Below are 25,619 nucleotides of genomic sequence, written 5' to 3'. Positions count from 1 at the left end.
TTATAGTCCAAAATATGATCTTGATAAATGTTCCCAGTGCACTTGAAAATAACTTGCCTTCTCCTGCTGGCTATCAGAGGGAGCGCCCTGCATACGTTTGATCGTGTTGTTCAAGTTTCCTACGTCCTGACTGACTTCCTGCTTATTGGTCCTCTCAGTTCTTGAGAAAGTGATATTGAAATGGTTGACCATAAACTTGGATATACCCCTTTCTCTTCTTGCAGGTCTATTAGTTTTTGCGTCATGTATCTTGACGCTTGGAAACACTTAGCCACCTGAACGCTGGTGAGTTTACTCCTGGTCAACTGAAGCGACCCTGTGCGTCTGAGACCTTTATCTCTCTGCTCCGAAACCACTGTCTGTTGCTAACATGGCCGTTACGACTTCTGCGGACGAGTGTCAGTGTATCTTTTAAAACATCTTTTGACTTTGCACTTCTTTGTATCGTTGCCGTTCAGATGGGTTTTTGGCAGGTGGCATAGAGTTGGCCTTGCTTTCTCCTCCGGCGTGACCATCTCTGCCTTTGGGTATTTAGAGCATTTATATTTAGTGTGATTACTTTTGACTTTGTACTTCTTTGTATCGTTACCGTTCAGATGGGTTTTTTGGCATAGAGTTGGCCTTGCTTTCTCCTTTGGTGTGACAATCTCTGCCTTTGGAGTATTTAGAGTGTTTATATTTAGTGTGATTACTGAGATGGCTAGGTTTAAATCTAACGACTTGCTGTCTGCTTTGTAGTCCTCCCATCTGCTCTTTGCTTCGTCTTCTCCCTTGCCGATTCGTTTATTTCTAATTTCATCGCCTTGGTTGGCACATTAGCTCCTCCCAGCGTGGGGGTGTATGTGCTTCATGATTTACACCACGCGCCTTTACCTTCTCATTGTCTGTCTTCAGACAGTGTTAGGCCACTTCTTGTCTGACCTGAGAAGATGCTCGAACAGGGCTTCCGCACTGGCTCTTGTGGTTTGTTGTATCGTTTTCCTGCATTTTTACTTCCGTCCTTGTTAGGAACTATCCATTCATGTGACTGTCTCTGCTCTTGCAGTCAAATGGCTTCTGAAATGGGATATTCTTTATTACTGACCCACAAATTCACCACTTCTGGTGTTTTCTGTTCCTTTGTGAAGATGCAGATTTTCACCTGGTATCACAGTCCCCTTGTATGAAGGATTTCCTCTAATATTTCTTACAGTGCCAGTCGGAAGCAAATTTTTCAGCTTTAAGTAGTCGAAAATCCTTAAATCAGTGCTCTGCTATCTTCCGGTTTGAATGGTTCCTGACAGCAAGTCTCCTGTTATCCTTTTCTTGGTTGGTTTGTATGGAATATGGCCTTTCATTCTGGCTGCTTTGAAAATCTTTCTCTTTATCTCTGATTTTGAGCACTTTAACTATAATGTATCTTGATGTCATCTTCTTGTATTTCTTGTTTGAGGTTTAATAGGCACATTTTATATGTGGGTTTAAAGTTTTCATCACACTGGGGGGAAAAATCACATATTCTTTCCAATAATGTTTGTCATTTCTTCTCTACTCTCCTTGAATTCCAATTATGCATATATACGAGCCCTTGACATTCTCTCTCAGTTCACCGATACTCTGTGCATTTTTCCTGTCTTTTTTCTCTATATTCCATTTCAACTGGTATCTACTGCGGTATCTTCAAATTTACCCATCTTCTCTTCTGCAGTGTCCAATCTGCTGTTAATCTGCTAATCTCACCAAATGACTTTTTTAAAATTCCACATGTTGAAAGTTTTCATCTTTAGAAGACTAATTTGGGCTTTGTCCTGTATTTCCATCTTTCGTGTTTCTCTGTACGTGTCCAGGCTTTCCTTGACATTTTTGCCCAGGTGGAACACTGTTTTTTCAAGCTGTGTTCTGGGACCCCGTAAGTCACCCGGAGAAAGTATGGTCCTTTCACGGCTTGTTAGGCTTTGTTAGATGGGACAAGATCAGCATATACTCCAGTGCCTCTTGTGCCCATCCTGAGCCAACGCTTCTGAGCATCCGACCCACTGTCCCATGACTTACAAAGCTGTCCCACTCTGGCAGGTGGGAGCGTGAGCCCTTCCCATCCCGTGTGAGCTCTGGGACTCTGCCTTCTGTTCCTGTTGAGTGTGTATTTCTTTCTAGTATTTGAATTCTTTGTTCATATCTGACTTCCCTTGCCACAGAAGTGTGTGTCAGCTCTCCATTTTCCATACCACAGAGCTATTCAATGCAATGAGATGCCATCATAAGTGTGTCACCCGAGTAAACTCGGTGTCAGGCTCATACATGTGTCAGCTGTGATATCCAGGCCGATCGCCTGCTCCGACTGTCATGGATGTGGACCAGAAGGAACAAACAGGGTGAAATGACCACATGTGTGCTTTGTAGTGTGTGTGTGAAGTTTTATGCCCCATTATTTTGCAGTTGGTGGCAGAGCATGGTGACTGTCCTGGGGTCTAGTTTGGGAGAGGCTTAAAAACCCACTGTGTATTTTAAAACAGTGCTTAAAAACTCAATGTTTTAATTACTAAACCCTTAATTATTATGGTATAAATTACTGAGGCCACCAACTTCAGATCTGAAGGGCACAAGAATGGAGTCTTTTTAGAATGTAACATCAAAAACAAATCTCACAACTTTATAGACAAGCTTTTCATGAGGAGTGTGTCATACATGTGTGCGTGTGTACATTTTAAAAACTCTCCTCTGAAGTGTATTAAATTTCTGTGTTGAACTATTATTTATTCTTCATAAAACACAAATTATTTAAACGTTTCATCGTCTTCTTACCACTCTGGAGCGTATTTCTTTGGCGTACAATGGGAATAAAAACTCTGAGTCCCCTTCCAGGCGAAGTCCCTCTTGTTTCACTTGCAAGTGGCCCATCCCTGCCTGTTAAAAAGATGAGACAATAGAGATTTTGTTATTGCTTTCTTTTTCCTTTTCTTTTTTTACTATCTACTTAACCCTTTTAAGGCTTCAAGTGCACCATGTGAGTTCTCCGCGTAACACCTATTTCTCGGACCTTTCTATGTGACGAGCCACGTGGGAGGACATGCGGCTGCATTCCAGGCACCTGCTTCCAGTCACAAAAAATGACCAGAAAGGACACAAGACTTTGTTCCAGAGATCACCAGGGACCACCACACTGTTAAGCCTTGAGGACACTGTAAAACATCCCATGGGTGCAAAACCAGAGTCAAGAGAGAACGGTCTACAGAATGTGAAGCGCTAATCTAGCGCAACAGGACGGGGTGCCTGTCTCAGCAACAAGGAAGGCTGGATAGATACACTGGTGGCAACGGGTGAAAGCCCTTCCTGTTTCTCATTTCGGTGCCAAAGCTCTCAAAAATGTTCTTTTCTAGTCCTGTTACTTCCTTCGCGTGTACGTATTCAGGGAAGGATACGGGGTTAGCTGGGAATAAAATAACAAAGGAAGTGCAGTCTGGTTCAGGGAGATCGCTCCAACCACCAGAGCGCGCATCGATGCGCAGCCTCCTCGTGTGCGGCGCAGCTGAAAAAGCGCGGAGGCACCAAGCGCGTGCACCTGCGGGAGTAGGTCCTCCCGCCCAGCCCCTCGGCAAGAATGACCCCAGGTCGACACCGTCTCAGACGGAGGCCTGGCCCTTTCCAGGGTTCATCTTGCTGTCTGAAGAGCAGCGCTCAAGAACCCGGACATTCACTGCCGATCCCGACAGGTGCCCCCCGCTGCGGAAAGCAAGCCCCACGCTCAGGAGGCGCACCCCGCGGGCTGCAGGCCACGCACAGCGGCCGCCACGCGGCAGGCTCTGCGGTTCTGAGGAGCCGACTGCAGCTGGGCCGGTGGACTCGGCTGCTGGTGCCGTTTCATTTCACTTCGTCGAAATTCGTAACGCCTGCAGGCTGTGTGAACCGCTACACACACGAGACGAGAGCAAACTATCCCCACGGGCACTTGCCCTTCACGCGGCGTGTAACACGAATGCATGAGTGTTTCTGAGACAAAGCCCCTCTTCATTCTTTCCAGACACGCGGACTGAGTGCCAGCCACGCTCTGGGATCCCCAGGGGACCAGGAGAACTCGGCCCCTGGCGCCGAGGGACTCTTCCTACCTGTCTGTCCCCAGCACCTGCGGGCAGGGCAGCTGCTGCTCTCCCCCAGGCCCCCGAGGGTCTCCTGCGGGTGGAGCGAGCTGCCTCTCAGAGGGTCCACAAGACCGAGGGGCCTCGCTGGTCTGGAAAAGCCCTGACAGAATCCAGAGTTTAAACTTGAGGAATTCGACTGTGGTTCAGTCTCCAAAAAAAATGTTCACTGCAGCATTTTTTTCTCACTGTGACTATCTTGCAAAATTAAGACATTCTGCATTAAACGAAATTTTCTTCAAAAAGTGTCCAAAATATGATCAGAGCATATACAGTTGCCCAGCTATCTGGAGACTAGGAGGATACTTAAAACAGAATCAGAATTCTTTAAGATTATGAATACTTTATTTAAATTTGTTGTTAAATACTGACGTGGAGACGTGAATTTATGGTGTATCAGAAAGGAGCTTTGGAGGTCCTGTCGTGGCTCAGTGGTTAACGAATCCAACTAGGAACCATGAGGTTCGATCCCTGGCCTCGCTCAGTGGGTTAAGGATCCGGCGTTGCTGTGAGCTGTGGTGTAGGTTGCAGACGCAGCTCGGATCCTGAGTTGCTGTGGCTCTGGGGTAGGCCGGTGGCTACGGCTCCGATTACACCCCTAGCCTGGGAACCTTCATATGCCGCGGAAGCAGCCCAAGAAATGGCAAAAAAGACAAAAAAAAAAAAAAAAAAAAAAGAAAGAAAGGAGCTTTTAAACGATCAGAAAGTACCATCCGAATGGTAAATGTCTATAAATGAAGGCGACTCAAAAAACATGATTTATACAATATTACCAACGTGATGCATAAAGCATCTTAAGCAGTCATGATGCCGTCAACGCCGACAAGCTTCTGGCCATCTCCCCACCAGGCAAAGATAACAATTACACAAAATGGCAATGACAACAAACCACAAAAAGCAACACAGTAGCGGTCACAGTGAAACGACTAAAAACGATAAACAAGAAAAGTAAATGCTGTATGTATATTTTTGCTGCTGAAAACTCGACAGGAAAAGATCTTAGGTGAATGAACGGAAGTTGCTACTGATGGATGGGGAGCGGGTGACCATGCAAACAAGACACGAACATGCGTCTCAGGAAATACAAAGAAATACTTACTGGGGAAAACCACATCACTCGAAGAATCCAAATGGTAAGAGCCAAGTTCACAAGGAGAAGGATGAGCAAAAGAAGAACGAATAAGTAGAGGCAGCGCTTTCTCCAGCCATAAATGCCGATTTTGTAGACGGCCTGGTTCTCTGGCCTCTCCACCTGGGTGCCCTCCGTGGCTGTGGTGTACTGTTCACGCACCATCTGCCTCGGGGAGGGGAGGAGACAGGGAGACCTCGTCTGTCAACAGGGACGTACCATTGCCCAAGAACCCATTCCCCAAATTAGGATTTTTTCAAAAGAGCATTAAATGCTACTGTGAAACACGTCACTGTATTTCAACTGCAGTGCTAATCTGTCGCTCAAAAGAGACGTGATGCGTTCATGTGACATCCGGTGATTACATTTTCAGATTTTAATCAATCAAGTTGATACACACACGGCTTTCAAAATTCTGCAGGATTAAATCGGGAATGGACACGTCAACCTATTGACAACTAAGTTACCAAGTTTTTAAAAGAGTCAGTGGAGGGAAATCAAGCTGGAACCTATATGCCTTAAAACACATTTCAATCACTTAAGTTTATGCCAAGGATTACACTGCACTTACCTTCAGCCTAATTACTCAGAATTTGAACGGCTCTTTACAAGACACCAACCCCACCAACTTTTGCTTATAATAAGGCTCCCAGGTATTGACTCATGTCCAGAAAGATCAAAACATGTGTGCACAAATGATTACAAGCATTCATCATTTTATGTAAATAAAGGTTTCAGTAACAGTTTCAACTCTATGAAGGTTTTTAAAAAGCGGTTCACTTTCCCTTTACACAAAGAAAAAACACGGTTTGAATTTAAAACTAAGATGAGAAACTGTGATGACTTTTCTGACGGTCAATGGAGCACAGCCGTGAAGCAGCATGTAGAATCCTCTCCTCGAGATTTTTAAAATGCATTTATTTTTAGGAAGGGTTTGGAGAGGTCCTTGTTTAAAAGGTCATGGTCTAAAATAATTCTTTCAATCTCCTTCCAGCCGAGCAGCAAGCACGTTCCATGTCTGAATGACAGCACGCAATGGTGCGCGGCGCCACCCGGTGTTTCAGACGCTCGGGGGGCTGGTGCCCCTCCTTGCGGAGAACCGGAGCGGCCCGGGATGTCGCAAGGGCGTCTCATCTTTGACCCCTCCAGTCTTCCTTGTAGCAGGAAGTCACCCGCACAGGCCGCTGCTCCAGTTTCAGAAGTCACCCCTGCGTCTCCCCTTTCCCTTCGAGCCGCAGGCCGGCAGGCCTTCTCGACTCTGTCTTCAACCTGCCTCCCGCATCTGCCGCCTCCCCTCCACTCCCGGGGCTGCAGCGGCGCCACCGCCAGCTGCCGGGAACGCTCGGCAGCGCCACCGCCAGCCTTCTTCCCTCCTTCCCTCCTTCTGCTCTGGAAGCCCCCCCCCCCCCCCCGCCCCGCCCCAGCAGCAAGTGTAAGAGAGCTCCTGTCACGCTGTGGTTTGAAATCTTCCCAAGTTTTGTTCACAGAGAAAATCAAGAAAACTTTCATGTCGCTTACGTCAACTTTGCTGTGGTTTTCAGGAGGGCTGGTGGCAATTCTGCCCGGAGGGAAGCCCTTGTGACCTCGCTGCAGCCCTGCGAACCTGTTCTTTTAGTTGATGCTCACGTGCTTAGTCATATCCCTTCTCCAGAATCTAAACTCCATGTGACTCCTGTTCATTTAGTGTTTAGTGTCCCTAACGTGTAACAGGCTCCCAACACAAGTCTTGAGTGGATGAATGAACAAACGAATCAAGAAAGGAATGAAAGAACTGGTGAATCTGACAAACTGAGCTACCCGCCAGGAAGGATGCTAGAAAAGGGGGCCAGACAGATGGGGTAAGTCCTCTGAGGCCCAGAGCCGACAGAATGTTTGGTGATTTAGGAATTTGCTCGATCCATTAAGAAACGATTTAGTACTCCCAGGCCAAGCTTTTAGGCAATGGTCGCAGCCGAGGGGCGCGTCCCAAACGGCTAAGTGGGTGAACATAAACTACGCTGTCCCGGTTAAAAGAGTGTCAGAGTTGACATGTTGGGAAGGGTCTAGGGGTATATAAACAGGAGGTCTCTCCAGTGTCTGCAATACTGAAAAAAACAGGAATGAGGATGAAGTACAAGACCCAAAACCCCCACCTGGTCTTGACAGGCATCGAGCCACCAGCCCGAGGCCCCCGAGGACAGGGGTGGTGCTGTGTCACCACCTGCCCTGGTGACGGCAGGTGCTTCCCAGTAGTACCTGGGGCCCAGCCCCACGGGAGGGAGGGAGCCCAGCTCCCTGTTTCCAGAACGAAACTCCTGCGTGGATGATGCTCAGTGTCTGAGTCCCTTCCTCCCTGGAACCCCGTTACACTCACTCAGCGCTCCACTCCACTTGCCCCTGCAAGCTCACCCCTGGCCCCGCTGCCAAACAAAAGGTGCCATCGCAGGACCCCATGAGAGCACTTGCCCAAGACCAGCCACCCCATCCTCCTTGAAATGTGCCCACTTGGTTTCCAGAACGCTCCTTGGCCTCTTTCTCACAGGGACGGCTGCTACCTCTCATTCTCCTGTGCTGCCTCTCATCTCCTGCTCCACACTCACCCTGGGCTTCTCCTTTTCACCCGCATGTCCACCCCCGCACAACCCCCCCCCCGTTGTGGGTGCACCCACATGGTGTCTATTCCCCTTGAATCAAGACTCCTACACCCACCTGGGAATCTCAAACTTCCCACGTCCCCAAAATCCCGACCTCATCTCGCCAGCCTGCTCCCTGTAAAACCTTCCGCGTCGCACTAAAAGGCAGCTTTACCTTTCAAGGTGCTCAGGCCCAAACCCTCATCATTTGTTCTCCATCACCAAGTCAGCAAATCAGAGCACCGTCTTTTTTTTTTTTAATGGCTTCATCTGTGACATATGGAAGTTCCCGGGCCAGGGTCAAATCTGAGGTGCAGCTGCATGCCTACACCACAGCCACGCCAGATCCTTAACCCACTGAGCGAGGCCAGGGATTGAACCCACATCCTCACAGAGACAGTGTTGGGTCCTCAACCCGCTTAACTCCAGAGCACACCTCGAACCCAGAACCGGCCCCTCTCCACCATCCTCCACCCGGGTTACTGCAACGGCCACCTAACTGGTCCCTGCTCCCAGCCCGAAACCTTCCACAGCTTCCACCAAGGGGCTGGAGGTGTCCTTTTAAATCACCACCTGGTTCACACGCCCTCTCTCCATAAAACCCTCCTAGGATCACAGGTGTAGAGAACAAACTACTGGTTACCAGTGGGGACGGCATGGGGGGAGGGGTAGCAGACGGCGGGGATTAGGAGATACAAACTACTACCTTAGAATAAGCTGCAAGGATGTATGCACAACACAGGGAACAGGGCCAGTGTTACAGTAACTATGAACGGACCATAAGCTGTAAAAATTATGAAACATTGTATTGTACACATGTCACTTATGTAATATTGTATATCAACTATACATCAATTAAAAAAAAAAACCCTGTATCATCAAAACAATAAAAACAAAACTCCAAACCCCAAGCCAAACTCTCCTAGGCCTTTCTATATCCCTCAGAGTAAAAGCCAGAATCCTTACCCTGATGGGCACTGCCCACCCTGTCTGCGTCCCTGTCACCCTCCCCCTCACTCTCTCTGTTCCTGTCACACTGGTGCTGGTCCTCAGCCCATGTCCACGCTGAGCTCCATCCCACCCCCTGGGAATCTGCAGTTACAGCTCCCTCTACCTGGAAGGTAGGGAACTGCAGGGCTCCTCCTAGACAGACTCGACTCTGCTCCAAGGTCATTTATGAACAGAGCCCTTTGCATCCTGTTTAAGCTATGACACCCCCTGCCCCCCCGCCCCGTGCCAACACCACTGTGCTCCCTCCCGCTTTGCCTTCTGCCCTAGCTCACCTCATAGCAACCCCAAGAGGGTAGCATCTGCAACAGTTCTGTTACTCTGTCCTCTCCCCGGCACCTGGAATAGCACCAGGAACACAGCACATGTGCTCAACACATACTGGCCGAATAGATGAAGCACAAGTGTTGAGTGGCCAAATACTCAGATAAGTTCATTTAAATTTAAATGTACAACAGGCAATAAAATAAGGTGAGAGTGGAGTTCCCTGGTGGCCCAGTGGTTAAGGATCTGGCAGTGTCACTCCTGTGGCACAGGCCAGATCCCTGGCCCAGGAACTTCCGCCTGCTGCAGGCAGGCACAGCCCAGAACACAAAGTTGAGGGTGACTTCAGAGTTTCCTCAGCTGTTGGGGATTAGTAAGTTGAAACCCAGGGGCACCGCAGCGTGGCTGTGGGGTGAGTTAGCGGTGTACTGAGAAGGAGACACGCAGGCTCTAGGACAACTGTCTGAGGCTCTCCTGGGAAGAGGAGCTGGGCAGCTGCTCTGGTTGATGAGTCACCCCCATCTGTGCAGCTTGAAGAAGAGGCCACACCCCATCTCCTCAGCAGAATAGGCTGACTTCTGGAAGCTTGGGACCTACTCTCTGGTCCCTCTAGGTTTGAACCCTATGTTCCAAAATCATTTCTATTAGTTCCCAAATCTGTTTTCCTCCCCCCTTGTTGTATTTCTTACTCTATCACGTCTTATGCTTACCCACTTTCACTCTTTTGGTTGCCCTGCCATTTGCCAATGTTAAATGCACAAGCTTTTATGTATAAAATAAGCTACAGGATATATTATGCAACAAGGAGAATATAGCCAGTATTTTATAGTAACTATAAATGGAACATAATCGAGGATTTTACTCTAGATAGGCATGATTTAAAGGAGTATACAGGTGGAGTTCCCACTGTGGCACAGTGGGTTAAGAACCTGACTGCAGGGTCTCAGGTCGCTTGCAGAGGTACAGGTTCAGTTCCCAGCCTGGTGCTGTATGTTAAAGGCTAGCTGTGATGCAGGTCACAGCTGCAGCTCGAATTCGATCCCTGGCCTAGGAACTTCCATATGCCATGGGTGCAGCCATAACATTTTTAAAAAATAAAAAAAAAGGAGGAGGGAGAACATTCAACTCCTGTGTCTTTCTAAAAGGTTGACTGTGTCATTTAATACACGATTAGCTTCTATTCCTCACAGCTCACAGTGGCTCTGATTTTTGACACTCTGTTTTCATGTTTTGCTAGATTCAATTTCTGCTAGAGGGGACTTGCAGAGACTCCCCGGCTCAGCTATCCCCCTTCCGATAGCTGTTATAATTAGCACAGGGAAGAACACTTCTTTATCACTTCAAGGTCGGACAACTGTAAAGCAGTATTCGTGCTGGCAAGAAGCTGCACTGGAATAGTGCATGGTGCTTTGTGATCTATTTATAAACCCTTTACAAAAAAATTCAGTGGGATCACACCTTGTTAGAACTTAAAAAGCTATATTCCAAGACAAAACATTTTGAGTTTTACTATATTTTGAGTGAAAATTATTTTCACAGACTTCTTTATTAAGTTAATTAATTTTTTGGCCATGCCCTTGGCATGTGGAACCTCCTGGACCTGAGACTGAACCCGCTCCACCGCAGCGACAACGCCAGACCATTAACCTGCTGAGCCACCAGGGGACCCCGAGACGCCTTTACTTAAAAAAAAATTGATGTTACCATTTAAAAATCACATCTCTTTCTCTGCTAACGGTCTTCAGAGTCTGTTGATGGTATACTTAATTTTGGTCGGCTTGAAATGGTTCTCTTCCATCTAGTTATCAACACTGTAATGGATAAGGCTCCAGACATGAAACACTATAGTATGTTTTGCAAAATATCAGTTTTCATGTATTTTTGAATTCATGGTTTCCTATTTATTATTTAAAATAAAACCACCTTAAGGATAGAAATTCTGCCTTCTACATCCTTTGAGTCTTATCATAGTCTAGTAATAGAACACAGCGTCTACTAAATAAATGTTAAATGACATTATTAATTTTAACTAACATTTCCTGACATGCCTGATCTGGACAGGCTGTCACCAGGAGTTTGGTGATAAAAACACAGACGACCATTCAAAAGGAACTCATATAAAATTATTTTTGAAAAGGTGGGTTTAAAACAAGAACTAAACAGATGCCTCTGAAGAGTTCAGTTATAGTGGGAGTTCCCGTCATGGCTCAGTGGTTAAAGAACCCGACTAGGAACCATGAGGTTTCGGGTTCGATCCCTGGCCTTGCTCAGTGGGTTAAGGATCCGGCATTGTCGTGAGCTGTGGTGTTGGTCACAGACACAGCTCAGATCCCCCATTGCTGTGGCTGTGGTGTAGACTGCTGGCTACAGCTCTGATTCGACCCCTAGTCTGGGAACCTCCATATGCCACTAGTGAGGACCTAAAAGCAAAAAAAAAAAGAAGAAAGAAGAGTTCGGTTATACTTTAAATTCCAAAGTATGTATTGCATAGCTTAGAGTTAAGAGACATACATAAAGCCAGTTTCCCTATATTGAGCAGGTGACACAGGGCTGAAAAGTGGATCTGTGTCCATGGAAAGACAGAGCTTGGAAACCGCCGGGGTCTTCGCAACACAGGCGATGTGGAGGTGCATCTGAAGGACACGGGTGATGAGTACGCTGGTCCAAGTGTGTCTTATTGAAGCTGCAGCGGGAGTAACTGGAGCAAACACAGCAAAGACAGCGATGAAAGGGCTAACTGCCAAGAATGTTCCACGACAGGACAGGTTAGGCTGGAAACAGATACGGGTGCCTGAGCAGCATAAACGCAGTTTATTCAGTACAATCTGAGTCTGAGAACACCAAAGCAAAGCAACTTCGTGCCACTCTGTAAGCGGAGGGTCACGCCGTGGAACTGGTGCCACCGCCCAGTGGAGGCACAATCCAAGGAGGCTGCGGGCAAAGTCCAGCCCAGCCTCCTCCGGGCCGGCACTTCCCGCCTGGCACCTAAGGGAGCGGTGCTGAGCCCTGGGCGCTCACAGATTCAGTAAAGGGCGTGAGAGGAAGGAGCAGGATTCCGAGGACCACCGGGGAAGCTTGCTGGGGAGACAGTCGAGGGGACTATTGGTGCTACAGCTCTCTCGGTGACCCTAGAGCTGGCACTGCTCGTTTCCAGCCTGATACAGCCATCACCACACCCGGACCCCTCCTCTCCCCAAAGAGGATGAAAACCAGGCATTTTCCTGGGGCAGGAGCCAAGGATAGGAACCACCTGACGTTTGTGTTGTATCTGAGCCCCCGTAAGGACAGGGCACATTATGACAGGGCACTGCGGTCAGACTAGAGACGTAAACCAAGTTCCCTGGGAGGGCACCAACAGGCTGGACTGGTACGCATCGCCCAAACACACCTGACACACCCATGTCCATACCCACACCTGTTCATCTGTAAACAGGTGATAAAAACCAAAGAAGAACTTGAAGCAAACACTGAGGGAGCTGCGATCCACACGCCTACGGCCCCCCGAGGAAGGTCCTGCCAGGCCACGCTGCATGCTGACCGTGGGCTCACCACACCGCTGACAGCAGCATCCATCACGTCCCTTTGAAAACGTTAGGAAAATTATTTTTCAGTTTCAACAACTGCCTTTCTTAGTTGCCTAGCTCTATATTCAAGAAGCGGGATTTTTCACTATGTAACTAGTACCATTGTGTTACATCATCCACCAAAAAGACAAGGCAACTCAGGCGAGACGTCAATCGCAGGCGCGTGACGACGCACGGTGACCAGTATGACAGGTGCATGTAAGGGGCAGTGAGTAAACACGCGCCAAACAAGTGACTGTGTGAGGAGCGGGGCTGCCCTGCGGGATGTAGAGTGCAGTTGTGCGCTACGTACGGCCACAAAGAAGAGAGAGAGTGACGGCCAACACATCGACACAGAGCATGCGGACGCCAGGACAAGAAGGGACAGGTGGATGAATGTGAGAAATAAGAGACGTCCAGTGTACACGGGTCGCTCTTAGACACATATGTATCTCTTAAATATCTACCTATAAAACTCAAGTGTAGCTGATTTACAATGCTGTGTTAGTTTCAGGTGTGCAGCAAAGTGACTCAGTTATACATACACAGACGTGGGTGTGTGTGTTCTTTATCATGATAGGTTATTACAAGATTATGAATATAGTTAGTATGCCCTTGTTGTTTGTTTTATATATAGTTTTTTGTACCTGCTAATTCCAAACTCTTAATTTATCCTACCCCTCCCTTTTGGTAACCATATTTGTCATCTATGCATTTGTTACTGTTTTGCAAATAAATTCATATGTATTATATTTTAGATTCCACGTAGAAGTGAAATCAGATGACATGTGTCTTTCACTGTCTGACTTCACTTAGTATGACAATCTCTAGGTCCACCCAGCTTGCTGCAATTGGCATGGCTTCATTCTTTTTTATGGCAGAGCAGTATGCCACTGTATCAGTGTAGCACATCTTCCTTATCCATCCCTCTGTCGATGGACGTTTAGGTTGCTTCCGTATCTCTGACATATGCTTACGAAGTTAAAACTGACTAGGTCATGCTGGCACGGGGCATCCCTGGATGAGTTTCCCTCCATTCTCTTTTTTCTAAGAAACAGCTCGTCCCCACACTCAAGAGTTAATTCCCAAGGTACTTACTTCCTGCCTCTCTGTTTGCATCATAGTTCATTTCACATCACTTCCAAGTGGTGCCAACATTTAGGAAAACAAAGAGCAGCAGGCGAGGAGCTCGCCCCAGTAGCCAAGACAAACAGCACACCCAAGAGAAAGACACGTCACAGACAACAAACGGGGGCGAGGCTTGCCTTGAAGACAGGTTAATAGCCTCAGAAACGGAAATAACCCAAGACAACTCGAGCCCACCCAGGCTCATACATTCAAGAAACGCAAACAACGAGGACACACGGTAAAGGGTTCCGCCTCACCACCAAGTGCCAGCAGACTCGAGTTCCAGGATGAAGGGAGGCTCCAGACCTGGTGGTGGGCAGCACGGCGAAGCGTGTGCCACGCGGGCACGGAGCTCTTCTCGTGCGCGAAGGGAGGACTGACACCAGCCCTCTGGAAAGTATTCGTCGCTGTCCCCCAAGAACCTCACAACACACAGCAGCTTCAGTTCTAGAAACTCAGTCCAGAGGTGAATTAGGGACGAAAATGACGAGTTATATGTACTGTGGCCTTATCTGTAACGCTGACCACCGGGAAACGGGATGAATGACGGGTAAGCATCTGAGGCACTCACTCGCTGGATTATTACAGTATTACCGAATCGACTGTTCGAAAAGTAGAGAAATTCCCTAGGGACACGCTGAGGCTCAGATGTTGGGTGAAAGGGACCAGAATATTGAAACACTTATTAAAATATATACCTGCCCTTTTCTCCACGTTCTCTCCATCACTTATTATTTACAGATTTTTGATGAGAGCCAGCCTGACGGGTGGGAGGTGACGTCTTACTCTGGCTCTGTGAACTCAAGCTCGGCCCGTGACATCAGCCTCTACGTGGAGGAGAACACGAGCCACTGCCCTGCCAACCCGTGGCACTCCCTGGGTGGGGCTCAGGCTGGAGACCAGGAGGGCGGCCCTCTGTGCTCCGGGAACACTGGGAGGACAGGCCTTCAGAGAGTCGGGTATTTTCAGAAGATTTTGTGTGCCCCGTTCTTGAATCCGCTCATATCGAGAAAAACACTACAACCCTCTAGGGTGATGCCTGCTCCTCGTGACCGGCAATGACCTTCGGGAGACCAGCCACAAACTTCTGTCAAATGTGCCTGCGCTGCAGGCACCTCCCCTCAGCTTTATCACACCCTGAAAGTCCCCCTTTTCCTCCCTGGGGGGTATTTCAGCCCGGTCTGTAGGTAAGGATACAGAATGTCACCGGCACGTGTGAAGGTGTCTCCAAGGGCTTGGAGAGAGAGCCCGTGAGTCCTGGTGAGACCTGCGGGCTGTGAAAACTCTGGGATACTGTCTCTGGGGCTTAAGGCCTCACTTTGCCCCACGTAAAACTTAACTCTCCGCTTTCAGGTTGTGCGTTTCTCACTAGCGATGCTGAACATCTTGTCACGTGCCCCTCAGCCACCTGTGCATCTTCTTCAGAGAAATGTCTATTTAGGTCTTCTACCCATTTTTTGATGGGGAAAAGGGTTTCTTTAACATGCAGACTTTTAGAAAACACTGCATGGTTCTCCTTTAAAAAAGTTTTTGTGGTTGATTTTGTATTCCGTCAAATTACAAAGTGCTTGCAAATGTGCAGAATATTTGGTTGCATAATATTTTTTGAAAGCTGTCTAAACAAAAAATATCACCAAATACAGCTTTTAATTAGTCAGTTGTTAAAAAAATTTAACACGTGAAGACTTCACAGGGCTGTTTATTGGCACCATAACTTATAAAAGTTTTTCTAATATCAAGAATGATGTAACACCTTTCTTTTAAAAAGAGTCCTACGTGGAGTTCCCGTCGTGGTGCAGTGGTTAACGAATCCGACTAAGAACCATGAGGTGGCGGGTTCGATCCCTGGCCTTGCTCAGTGGGTTAACGATCCAGCGTTGCCATGAGCTGTGGTGTAGGTCGCAGACGCGGCTTGGATCCCGAGTTGCTGTGGCTCTGGCGTAGCTACAGCTCCAATTCGACCCCTAGCCTGGGAACCTCCATATGCCTCGGGAGCGGCCCAAGAAATAGCAAAAAAAAAAAAAAATAAATAAATAAAATAAATAAATAAAAAGAGTCCTACAAAGCTGTGAATGAGATTCTCAGAGTTTTTAAGAGCCATCTAACTCCTGTACCTGCTGGCATCTTTTTCATAATAGGTGGAATGTACATATTTTTGGGTGAATTGCATATATTGAACGTCATGAGAATGAGAAGCTTCATAAGGTGACTGAGACAGACTACTAGCTCAGGTAGTGAGTGGAGGAGCCTGGGCTCGGACACTGTCTTTTGATGTGGATACTGATTAACATCTGCGGCTTAAGGGCTGCAGGGAGTACCACCTCCACAGGCCTTCTTTTATTATGGAAAACGTGCATTCCCCAGAGGCTTTGTTTCTGTAGGAAATGCGAGTCTCTAGCCTACTCCTCAACGGACAGAAAAGGAGTGGGAGGAATGGCGACCTCATCCAAGGAAAGACAAGGACGAAGAAACCAGAAAACTTTGGGGACGTTTCCACCCCTAAAGCCCCTACTGGACAAGGACTGACGAAGGTAACTGAGCAAGGCCAATGGGAGTAGACCACATCTTTCTGGAGCCTTTCCTCACCTTTAAGAGGAAAATCCCTCAAGGACAATAGAGAAGGGGGCTCTTCTCCCCTCCCCACAGCCCTGGGAGCCGTCTGCTTTCCTTTAATAAAGACCTTGCTTGCTTGCTTGCTGCCTGTGTGTTTGCCAAGTTCGTTCTTGGACTGCCGTGAACAAGAACCCGGATTTGGCTATCATTGCCGGGCCTCTGATTTCCATTATTCTTTCAAACAAAGTCAGTTTATTATCAGTGGACATCCAGTCTTCACACAGAGTCCAGTTAACATTCTGACTGCTGTGATGCAACCCAAATATATTTACATATCTCACATATCTAAAATTGTCATTAAAGCTGCAACTGGAAAATGCACTGCTCCTTGAATAAAAGGAATACTTAGCACAGAGTAGGCATTTTCCTTGCTGCTGTTGTATACTTAGTGTAAAATTCATGGTCTTTGGACTTTGAAGCCAGATCATGTTAGCATTTCAAAGAAAATGTTCTTCTAGAATCTGATGGTGACACATCTCAACCAAGTCCTGGAAACGATTACTCTAGCTACGACTCAGACTAAGTCAGAAGAAACATAAAGTAGCAGCAACAGAGCCAAAGGAGACGCACATTTCAATCTACTAAAATCATTATATAAATGATGCCTTTAAAACACATGCACTTGCCATGTGTGCTCGTACAAAAACACGTGAAATAGAGCCCTTGGGTTACAATTCTTCTCACTCTCACCCCCGTCTGCCTAAGCGCTGTGGGAAAGACAGGGACCTTGAACGTGATGAGATTCAGGGACGGGGTCCTGGGGAGAACACGGCAGCTGTACCCGCCTTAGGTCAGGTTCCCTAGAAGCAGAGCCTGCGAGGAAGATACTCTTGCAACTGACTTAGGAAGAAAACGTTCTCAAGAGGCACCTGCCAGGCAGGGGAGGAGGCTGAGTGCGGATGCTGGTCCAGACGTGGGCAACTCCCCAGAGACGTGTGCCAAGCAGCCAGTTAACGCCCCAGCGCTGTGGGGGGCACCGGGATGATCCTGCACGGACAAGACCCTTTGGTTCAACCTTATTAATCGGGTAAGGCGGAGCTGAGAAGAGTCTTATATTAAAATTACACAAACAGAGGGGAACGCCCTCTGTCACCTACTTCATTAAGTCATGTGACTTTTATACCAAAGCTGCTATTTCCAGGCAAGACATGTCTGACTCCCTCCCTTCAAAACCCCCATTGGCCTAGGCCCTAAAAATAGCATTTAAGGAAATTCTAACTCTGAAGAATAGGCACACGAAATGAAGGACACGCTTTAAAAAGTCATTTAAATTTATCATCCGAGCTGAGCATCTTTTTAGTTGCAAGTCTCTGAAAGATGTCAGGCAGAAAGCCAGTCGGAGGGAGACATGACTAAGGTTCTATCAACTGCGGGGTGCAGCCTGGACAGTTCGTTTGAAGTTTCAGAGGACTTCGGGGGGCGCTTCACGTCTGCCCTCACAGTCGCCTTGTCTGCAGGATGGGCATGCCAGGATTTTAAAGCGATTTGCAAGTCTTGTGAGAAACGCACGGTCAAACGCGTTCCCGGTGTGGGAGCAGCACGCTATGCTTCACCAAGACGAACGTTTTAGAATATCTGAGACAAAGTTTTCATTAAGCTCTAGGACGTGTTATGAAAGGAAAACGTTCACAGGAAAACTAAGCCATCATCTGACGTTTGCCCTTTATAAGCACTCAAGGCCCCCCCGGGGACTCTCAGCTGGTGAGAGAGGCGTGGGTTTGGGGTGCCTTCTGGACCCACGGAGCCCCCGGGCAGCCCTGTTGCAGGCGAAGAACACTCGCCGCCCCAGCCTAGAAGAGGGCTTGTGGTGGCCCTTCCGGGTCCGGGAGCCGCAGGTTAGAGCCTGATCTTACCCTTCCGAGCTTCCTCCCTGAGCTCCCCGGCCACAGGGATGAGACAAGGCTGCAGGTTTCTAATTACTCATGGTGGTGGGGACAAGGAGGAGGGCTACTCTTCACCAAGACGACAGGAGCTCTCCGCATGGACCAAATCCCGTGCTCCTTATAACCTGGGGGGGCACAGACTGCGATTACCCCCGGGTTGAGACACGAGGCAACTTCGGCTGAGAGCAGTGAATCACACCAGCGAGAAAGTGGCAGTCTGGCCCCACAGCCTCAACTCTGAACCCCTGCTTCTTCACCAACAGGGTGGTTTTTCAGGAGTTCCCGTCGTGGTGCAGTGGAAACAAATCCGACTAGGAACCATGAGGTTGCGGGTTCGATCCCTGGCCTCGCTTAGTGGGTTAAGGATTCGGTGTGGCCGTGAGCTGTGGTGTAGGTCACAGATGCGGCTCGGATCTGGTGCTGCTGTGGCTGTGGCGTAGGCCGGCAGCTACAGCTCTGATTAGACCCCTAGTCTGGGAACCACCATATGCTGTGGGTGCGGCCCTGAAAAGACAAAAGACGAAAAAAAAAAAAAAGTGTGGTTTTCCAGAGAAATCGCACATGTAAAACTCACTGAGGTGCCGCGTGTACGTGATATCAGTGTTTGTCTTTCTCTTTCCGACTTGCATAATCTAGTATGAGCATCTCTGGTTGCATCCACGTTGCTGCAAATGTCATTCATTCTCTTTTACGGCTGAGCAGGACTGAGACCTACTGTCCAGCACAGGGAACTCTATCCATCTCTTGGGATAGCCCATGATGGAAGGTAACATGAGAAAAATAAATGTATGTATATGTATGCCTGGGTCACTGCGAGACAGCAGAAACTGGCACAGCATTGCCAATCAACTGCACTTTAATAAAAAAAGACAACTCACTGAGAATGTTTAAAATAGAGTTAAACAAGTGCGGCTGGGTTTTAAGTCCTGTCTCCACAGCTACTACTTCTTGCTGGTTCTCCGCTGGGATCTGCTTTCCAGGCCTGAGCTGAGGCCGTCTTTCGACTTTTCCCGGCTCCTTTCTCCCCTTTCCACGCCCCTTCTCCAGTCTCCATGGCAACCAGAGTGACCTTCCCCACGACTCGACCCATCCCTAAGGCTTGAGGGTGAAGCACAGGTGCCTTGGGGGGACACAGCTGTGGGAACGCCACTTCCTTCACCAGCTGCACCGCACACCAGCTGCACCCCGGTCAGGAGGACTCAGACTCGGGGGGACGCAGAGCGCAGTCTTGAGGCTCCGGCAAACCCACCATCACTAAGCACTCCTGCATCTATCGTCCCACAATTCCCTAAGGCATAATAACATGAAAAATTAAAAGTGAACTCGGAGTCTGAAAAGGCAAATAAAGTGGGTGAGGAATGCTACAAAGCTCATGAGGATAGAGAGAGAACTGTGTAAAATAAAACAAACTGGGCACCCATTCACAATTTATAATTATAATTTGATGTCCATAGTCAATATAATAGCACTTTGGTTTAATGATTGAGTGTGTATGTGTGTGTGTGTGTATATATATATATATATATACATATATATTTGTCTTTTTGCCTTTTCTAGGGCTGCACCCGCGGCATATGAAGGTTCCCAGGCTAGGGGTCCAATCGGAGCTGTAGCTGCCAGCCTACACCACAGCCATAGCAACGTGGGATCCTTAACCCACTGAGTGACTCCAGGGATCGAACCCGCAACCTCATGGTTCCTAGTCGTTAACCACTGAGCCACGATGGGAACTCCTTGAGTGTATATTTTTGAAAGGACAATATAGAACAGTGTTATTTTCAACATTTCACCTGCAAGCTTGGCTAGCATCTTTGGGAAACTTGTATCTGTGAGCCTTTGTTTTTTATTTTTATTAATAATTTTTTGCTTTTTAGGGCCACGCCTGTGGCATATGGAGGTTCCCAGCTTGGGGGTCTAATCAGAACCACAGCTGCTGGCCTACACCACAGCCACAGCCACGCCAGATGCAAGCCACGTCTGTGACCTACACCAGAATTCATGGCAACGCTGGATCCTTAATGCATTGAGCGAGGCCAGGGATCCAACCTACACCCTCATGGTTCCTCATTGGATTTGCTTCCGCTGCACCGAGACGGGAACTCCATGTGAGCCCTTGGGGTTTGATACTTAAATATATTAAAATACAACTTTTCACCTGCCTTTGAAAGAAACCCTAGATAAATTCTAGAAGCTGCAGACTAAGACCAACTCCACCAGTAGGCAGTGTGTGAACGTCTCTGCATCCCCCGCTATCAAACACTTCCAAGAAAACAGGCAAAATACAAAGAGAGTGCGTTCTGCAGGCCATTTTGCACTGGTTAGTGAGTCACCCCATCCTGCTGGCAAATCCACCAGCAGCTGAGTTCAATCTTCCTGCTTTTCCTGAGGCCCTTCTTCATCACCCGTCTTCTGGGGCCTCCCTCCCATAACTCAGCACACCCACCAGGGGGAATAGACGCCGTCGCAGGCTGACGGGCAGCACGCATTCACCTTGTGCTCTGTTCATTTTCCTTTGTGATACACATTTTGAGCAACACGTTCGTTATTCCTTCTGGATTTGGGGAGGTGAACACTCCTCTCTGCCTCATCCACGGAGAGCGGGGCAGCTGAAGGGGGCATTGTGCTCCGTTTTGCTTATTCCCACCTGACCCAACTACCTGGACTTCTGTTCTCCTTAATCTTACTGCTCTCAATGTCGGCAACAAAACTGCGGACAAGGAGGAAAGCAAGGGTACTTCCACCGTCAGCGGCTCACGAGCAGGATTGCAAGCCGGTGATCGTACAGATGACAGACACCGTCTCGGCCCGAACCCCAGCGCCGCAACGGCAAGGCCGCGAGTACAGAAACACGATCCTGGTCCTTCACCGACAAAAACCACACAAAGGACGCCGTCAGGCTAAAGACACGCTGCCCGCGAGCAGTCGGAACAACCGGACAGCAAAAGCCGAAACGAGAAGCTGCCTACATTCTGCTGGGACTCACTACGTAACCCGAGAGCTAAGGCGCTTCGGCCTCTTGCATTTGCCTTCTAGTACGTCGTCTGTGAAGGGAAACAAGATCAAGAAGCCCCACAGCGCTTGGTTGTTTAAGCTGAAGGGCATCGTTATGCAAAATCCCAGTCAGATCCGACCACTTACCGCAGCGGTTGTCCAAAGCACGCTGGTGACTCAGCTGCCCTGGCTCCAGATCCTTCTGAGACAGCGTTTCAAGCTGTCCTGGGACTCGGTGAGGGACAGGGGATGGTTCAAGTTCACCAACCAGCCTGCAAGAAAAGGCCCCCGGCCTGGCCTGGTCTCAGGTTTCATCCTCCTGTGAAGCCACAGGCACATCTAATTTTACTCCATGACACAAACAGCTCACACCACACTTAAAATTGTTTGGGCACCAATTCCGGGACACAGCTCTGTGTGCGCCAAGAAGAAAAAAATTTCCACAAAACCAAGTTAAACCCTGAATCATGACAGTCTTACGCAACGGTTAATTCCTAAAGTGAACTTTGCCTTAAAGGAGCAGCAAAAACGTCTGAGATGAGTTCCCAGCAGAATCCAACGTCAACAAAAATCTCATAAAAAATCACTTCGAATTCACAGGCAACATTTAGCACTTGTGACTTCACTAGTATTAAATGCTCTTATCCAAATAAACAGAATATTCTCAAGCAGTCACTCTTTGAAAAGCACTTTCCCTAGGCCTCTTTTTAAGTGAAAAAACTTAAATATTTGAGAAAATCTTAAATAACCATCATCACAGTAAAGAGAAGGTCAATGCTGCGTGTTAAAGTATTAGAGACATGTTCTAAGTAAACTACATTCGTATTTTAACAAACTATGTAAGTGTCCCAAGGTGATACGATGCTGTCTTCATTTAAAAAGAACAATCGGATCATTCCATTTTTATGAGGACTAAAGAAAATCGAACTTTCAAATAATCTTTTATTTTGCATTATTTTTACAAAGCCTGCTTTGCACCAAGAATTAAAACTGACTAAATCATATATTTGAAATTCATATTTTAGCACTAAGCCCTGATGATGAGAAAGAAGCAATGTAATGATCACCCGCATGTTGAATTTTTTATTTTCTTTTCTTCTTAGGAGGCCTTTTCTTTGATTCTCTTTATTTTATGCTCTAACTTCTTTTGAAATGTGATGCTTCTTACACCAACAGCTGCAGGCCTTAAATTAAAAGCTGGTAACAGCTTTGACTAATCGTACATTTATTTATAAGGCATTTAAAACTCTTTCAAAAATTTTCTGCTCATTACTTTCTTTCCTTTCATGGCAATTCAGTTAGACACAAAATTAGGGCACAGCTACCAATTCTTAACAAAAATATCTATTGTATTTAACAGCGATGAGATATATTTTTGTATCTTCGTGTGTTTGAAAACTCCTAACTCAATATTCTGGTTGAAAGGCCACACTTAAAAGTTACTTACTGTGGGACTTGTCAGCAGTCAGTAAACTGGTTTTTAGCGACAAACTTTTCAGCCGTGGGGGCTCTGCTTTGTAAGGCCATCAGTCAGGCTGTATATCTGATCTGCATTCACGTTCCCACATTCACTGGACCCTGTCAACTGCCACTTTTAGTTCTGCTGGAGAATGACTTCAAGCAAAAAAAATCCTTTGATTCTCTAGGATAATTGAGATTATTGAAACAAGATCTTCAAAGAGTCTAATGCAGGTCAAATTTAGGTCTGTAACTCACATCTCATCTGTTTTCCACAGAATCATACCAGTTTAAAGCTTTAAGAGGCTTCAAAGAAAACAAGTCTAACCCTCCACCAGCTGTAAGGGAGGGTGCAGGAGGTTAGCGCTGCCCAGGGCCTGGAGAGAAGGGACTGAGATGCGGAAGTGGAGGTTTCGGAAGAGACGCTTCAAGGGGTCGCCCTCCAGAGGCGGGCAACTCGTGACACGCAGCAGATCGTGTTCAGGGCCCGGCAGGTGTGGCTGAACATACAGTAGCCCCAGTTTAACAGCTGCTGGCACTTTATCCCCTGACTGCAGCTGTGAGCGCCTTTGACAAAACCTCCCGCCCCTGCTCTTCTGGCCATCGCTCCTCTCTTGGCTGTGACTCCGTCCTCCGCAGGGTCGGGCAGACGGACCTGGAACCCCTCGCTACTTCCCAGTGCCTCGCACTCTGCCTCCTACCCACCCCCAGGGCCCCTCTGCCTGGGGGACTGACCACCAGGCCTGGCCTGCGTGTAGCGGGCACCACCTCCCTGCCTCCAGGTACCTGTGTGCTCCATCTCACACTCCCGGACTGCCGGGGAAACGCTGAGAACAAGTGATTCTGTCCTCACCCCTCTCCTGCTTCAGGCCCCTCACGACGTGGTGCCAGGTTCTGGGCAGGTGCACATACCTTTATAATCCAGCCCTGTCCATCTCGCCTGTCCCTGTCCTCTGGGCTCTGCTGGGAGTCACAGTGCTGCTGGGTGCCTGGCTGTGTCTTTTGCTGCGGGCGAGCTACTATCTACCCTTTAAAAGCCAGCCTTCCATATGCATTTTAAAACATAATTATTTGTATGTACCATGCCATTCCAGTTTCTATACCTGTTCTTTCTACAGGACCATGGATGCCCTGCTCAGAATGTGCTTACGGTGAACCCTCAATGAACTGAACTTTGAACAGTCAGGTCAGACTCTGTTTTTTTATGATATTAGGTCCACAATGTATAATAATATTAAAAAAACAACAACAGATGATCAGGATGACATTACAAGAACTATCCAGAAGGGGTCAGTATAACAGCAATAAGAGTGTGGCTCTCAGAGCAAAGGAAATGAAAAATTAAACTAAATTCTTTTGTAAGGGATAAACTTTAAAGCTTTTCGAAAGCCACGTGAATTATCTGCCCCTTCAATTAAAGCGACACTTCTTCAAAACAGATGGTGACCTGTGAAATTAACAGTCCATGTGCACATCTGTTTCTTGGGCCCTAACGACAGAGGGCCTGCCCGTCCTTCTGCCCTTGGACGCCTGCCCCTTCTCTCCCCGGCCTCCATCACTTGCCCTAAACTTTCACACGATCAAAAGAGCACATTCACATTCTGTGTGACAACTGTCACCTCCTCCATCTCCTAGGATTTTGACCGCGTTGGTTTAAAAAATTAAAACGCAAAGAACAGTGTTGACATTTTTACGGCTGTTTCGTCTCAGAGACCAGGGTTAATTCTGCCCTCGCTGCCTCTCCACGCTGCTGGGATCCGTTCTGAATGGAAGCCCCTTTTTCCAACAGTCCTCCAAACACTGTCACTGCTTCATCCTGACGCGATGTCTTTCCTGTCGCGTTCTGTTGTCAGGGCTTCTGACAACCATTTTTCCCTCTGCTGTAACATAAGAAATTGCGGCTGAATTTGCCCTCCTCAGTGTATCCTCGGTGTCTCCCAGCTGTTACTGACATATTGTCTGGACTCCATTTCTCTCTTTTTTTTTTTTTTTTTTTTGTCTTTTTGTCTTTTTGTTGTTGTTGTTGCTATTTCTTGGGCCGCACCCATGGCATATGGAGGTTCCCAGGCTAGGGGTTGAATCGGAGCTGTAGCCACCGGCCTACGCCAGAGCCACAGCAACGAGGGATCCGAGCCGCGTCTGCGACCAACACCACAGCTCACGGCAACGCCGGATCGTTAACCCAGTGAGCAAGGGCAGGGACCGAACCCGCAACCTCATGGTTCCTAGTCGGATTCGTTAACCACTGCGCCACGACGGGAACTCCCATTTCTCTTTTTGAAATGCACCGCCTTCCTGTCACTTCGACAGTCTGTATCACGGTTGCGTCATGACTCTCTTGCATGACTCCCGTCTACCTCCGTTATTTTCTCAGGGGTGTTTCTTTTATTTCCTGCCTTCTCTCCCTGTCACGTGCTCAAGCTTGTGCCGCATGTCTGGGAAAAACACCCGTTGGACAGGATGGCCTTTCTTCCAGCCTCCCGACCCTTGAGAGCCTCCCGCACAGATGGCATGTCACTTCCTGAATCATCTCCTGTCCTCCTCCCCCCACTGAGCCCCCGGCTTCGATGGAGCCCACAAAGAATTGTTCAAAAAGGACCTTTCAGAAGTAGATCGTCTGAGGCCTTTCACATCTGAAAATTTAATGATTTAGCTCTAGAAGTGGCTGCTTCATTTAGCATTAAATTCTGGATGGAAATAATTTCAGGCTAACCTGCCGTCCTTGGTCCGCGAACATCCATCACTGAGAGAGCCTGCAGGGAAGTGTAACGCTGGTCTGATGTGACGTCTAACTTTTAGTGAGCGAGGTACGTCACTACTTAGAGAGAGGTGCGGGGACCTTTGAGCAAGTTAGTATT

At 47.8% G+C, this 25,619-nt stretch overlaps 1 protein-coding gene across 9 annotated transcripts in view; it reads right to left on the bottom strand.

Moving 5' to 3' along the window:
* Positions 1-25,619, bottom strand: part of SGCG (sarcoglycan gamma) — a 69,775-nt gene that overhangs the window by 25,024 nt on the left and 19,132 nt on the right. For 4 of the 9 annotated variants that reach the window (XM_021065455.1, XM_021065454.1, XM_021065461.1 and 1 more), the window contains exons 2-3: positions 5,212-5,406; positions 2,782-2,883 (exon numbers count right to left, since the gene is read on the bottom strand). In XM_021065455.1, coding sequence (XP_020921114.1) covers positions 2,782-2,883; positions 5,212-5,406 — 297 coding nt within the window. Of the gene's footprint in view, positions 1-2,781; positions 2,884-5,211; positions 5,407-6,759; positions 6,846-21,450; positions 21,762-25,619 lie in introns of those variants that run through there. The other 5 variants (XM_021065457.1, XM_021065456.1, XM_021065460.1 and 2 more) reach the window with 4 other exon arrangements.

Source organism: Sus scrofa, chromosome 11 (genome assembly GCF_000003025.6).
Source record: "Sus scrofa isolate TJ Tabasco breed Duroc chromosome 11, Sscrofa11.1, whole genome shotgun sequence".
Taxonomy (NCBI): domain Eukaryota; kingdom Metazoa; phylum Chordata; class Mammalia; order Artiodactyla; family Suidae; genus Sus; species Sus scrofa.
The sequence above is the reverse complement of the archived record's forward strand: the minus strand, read 5'-3'. Positions and strand labels throughout refer to the sequence as shown.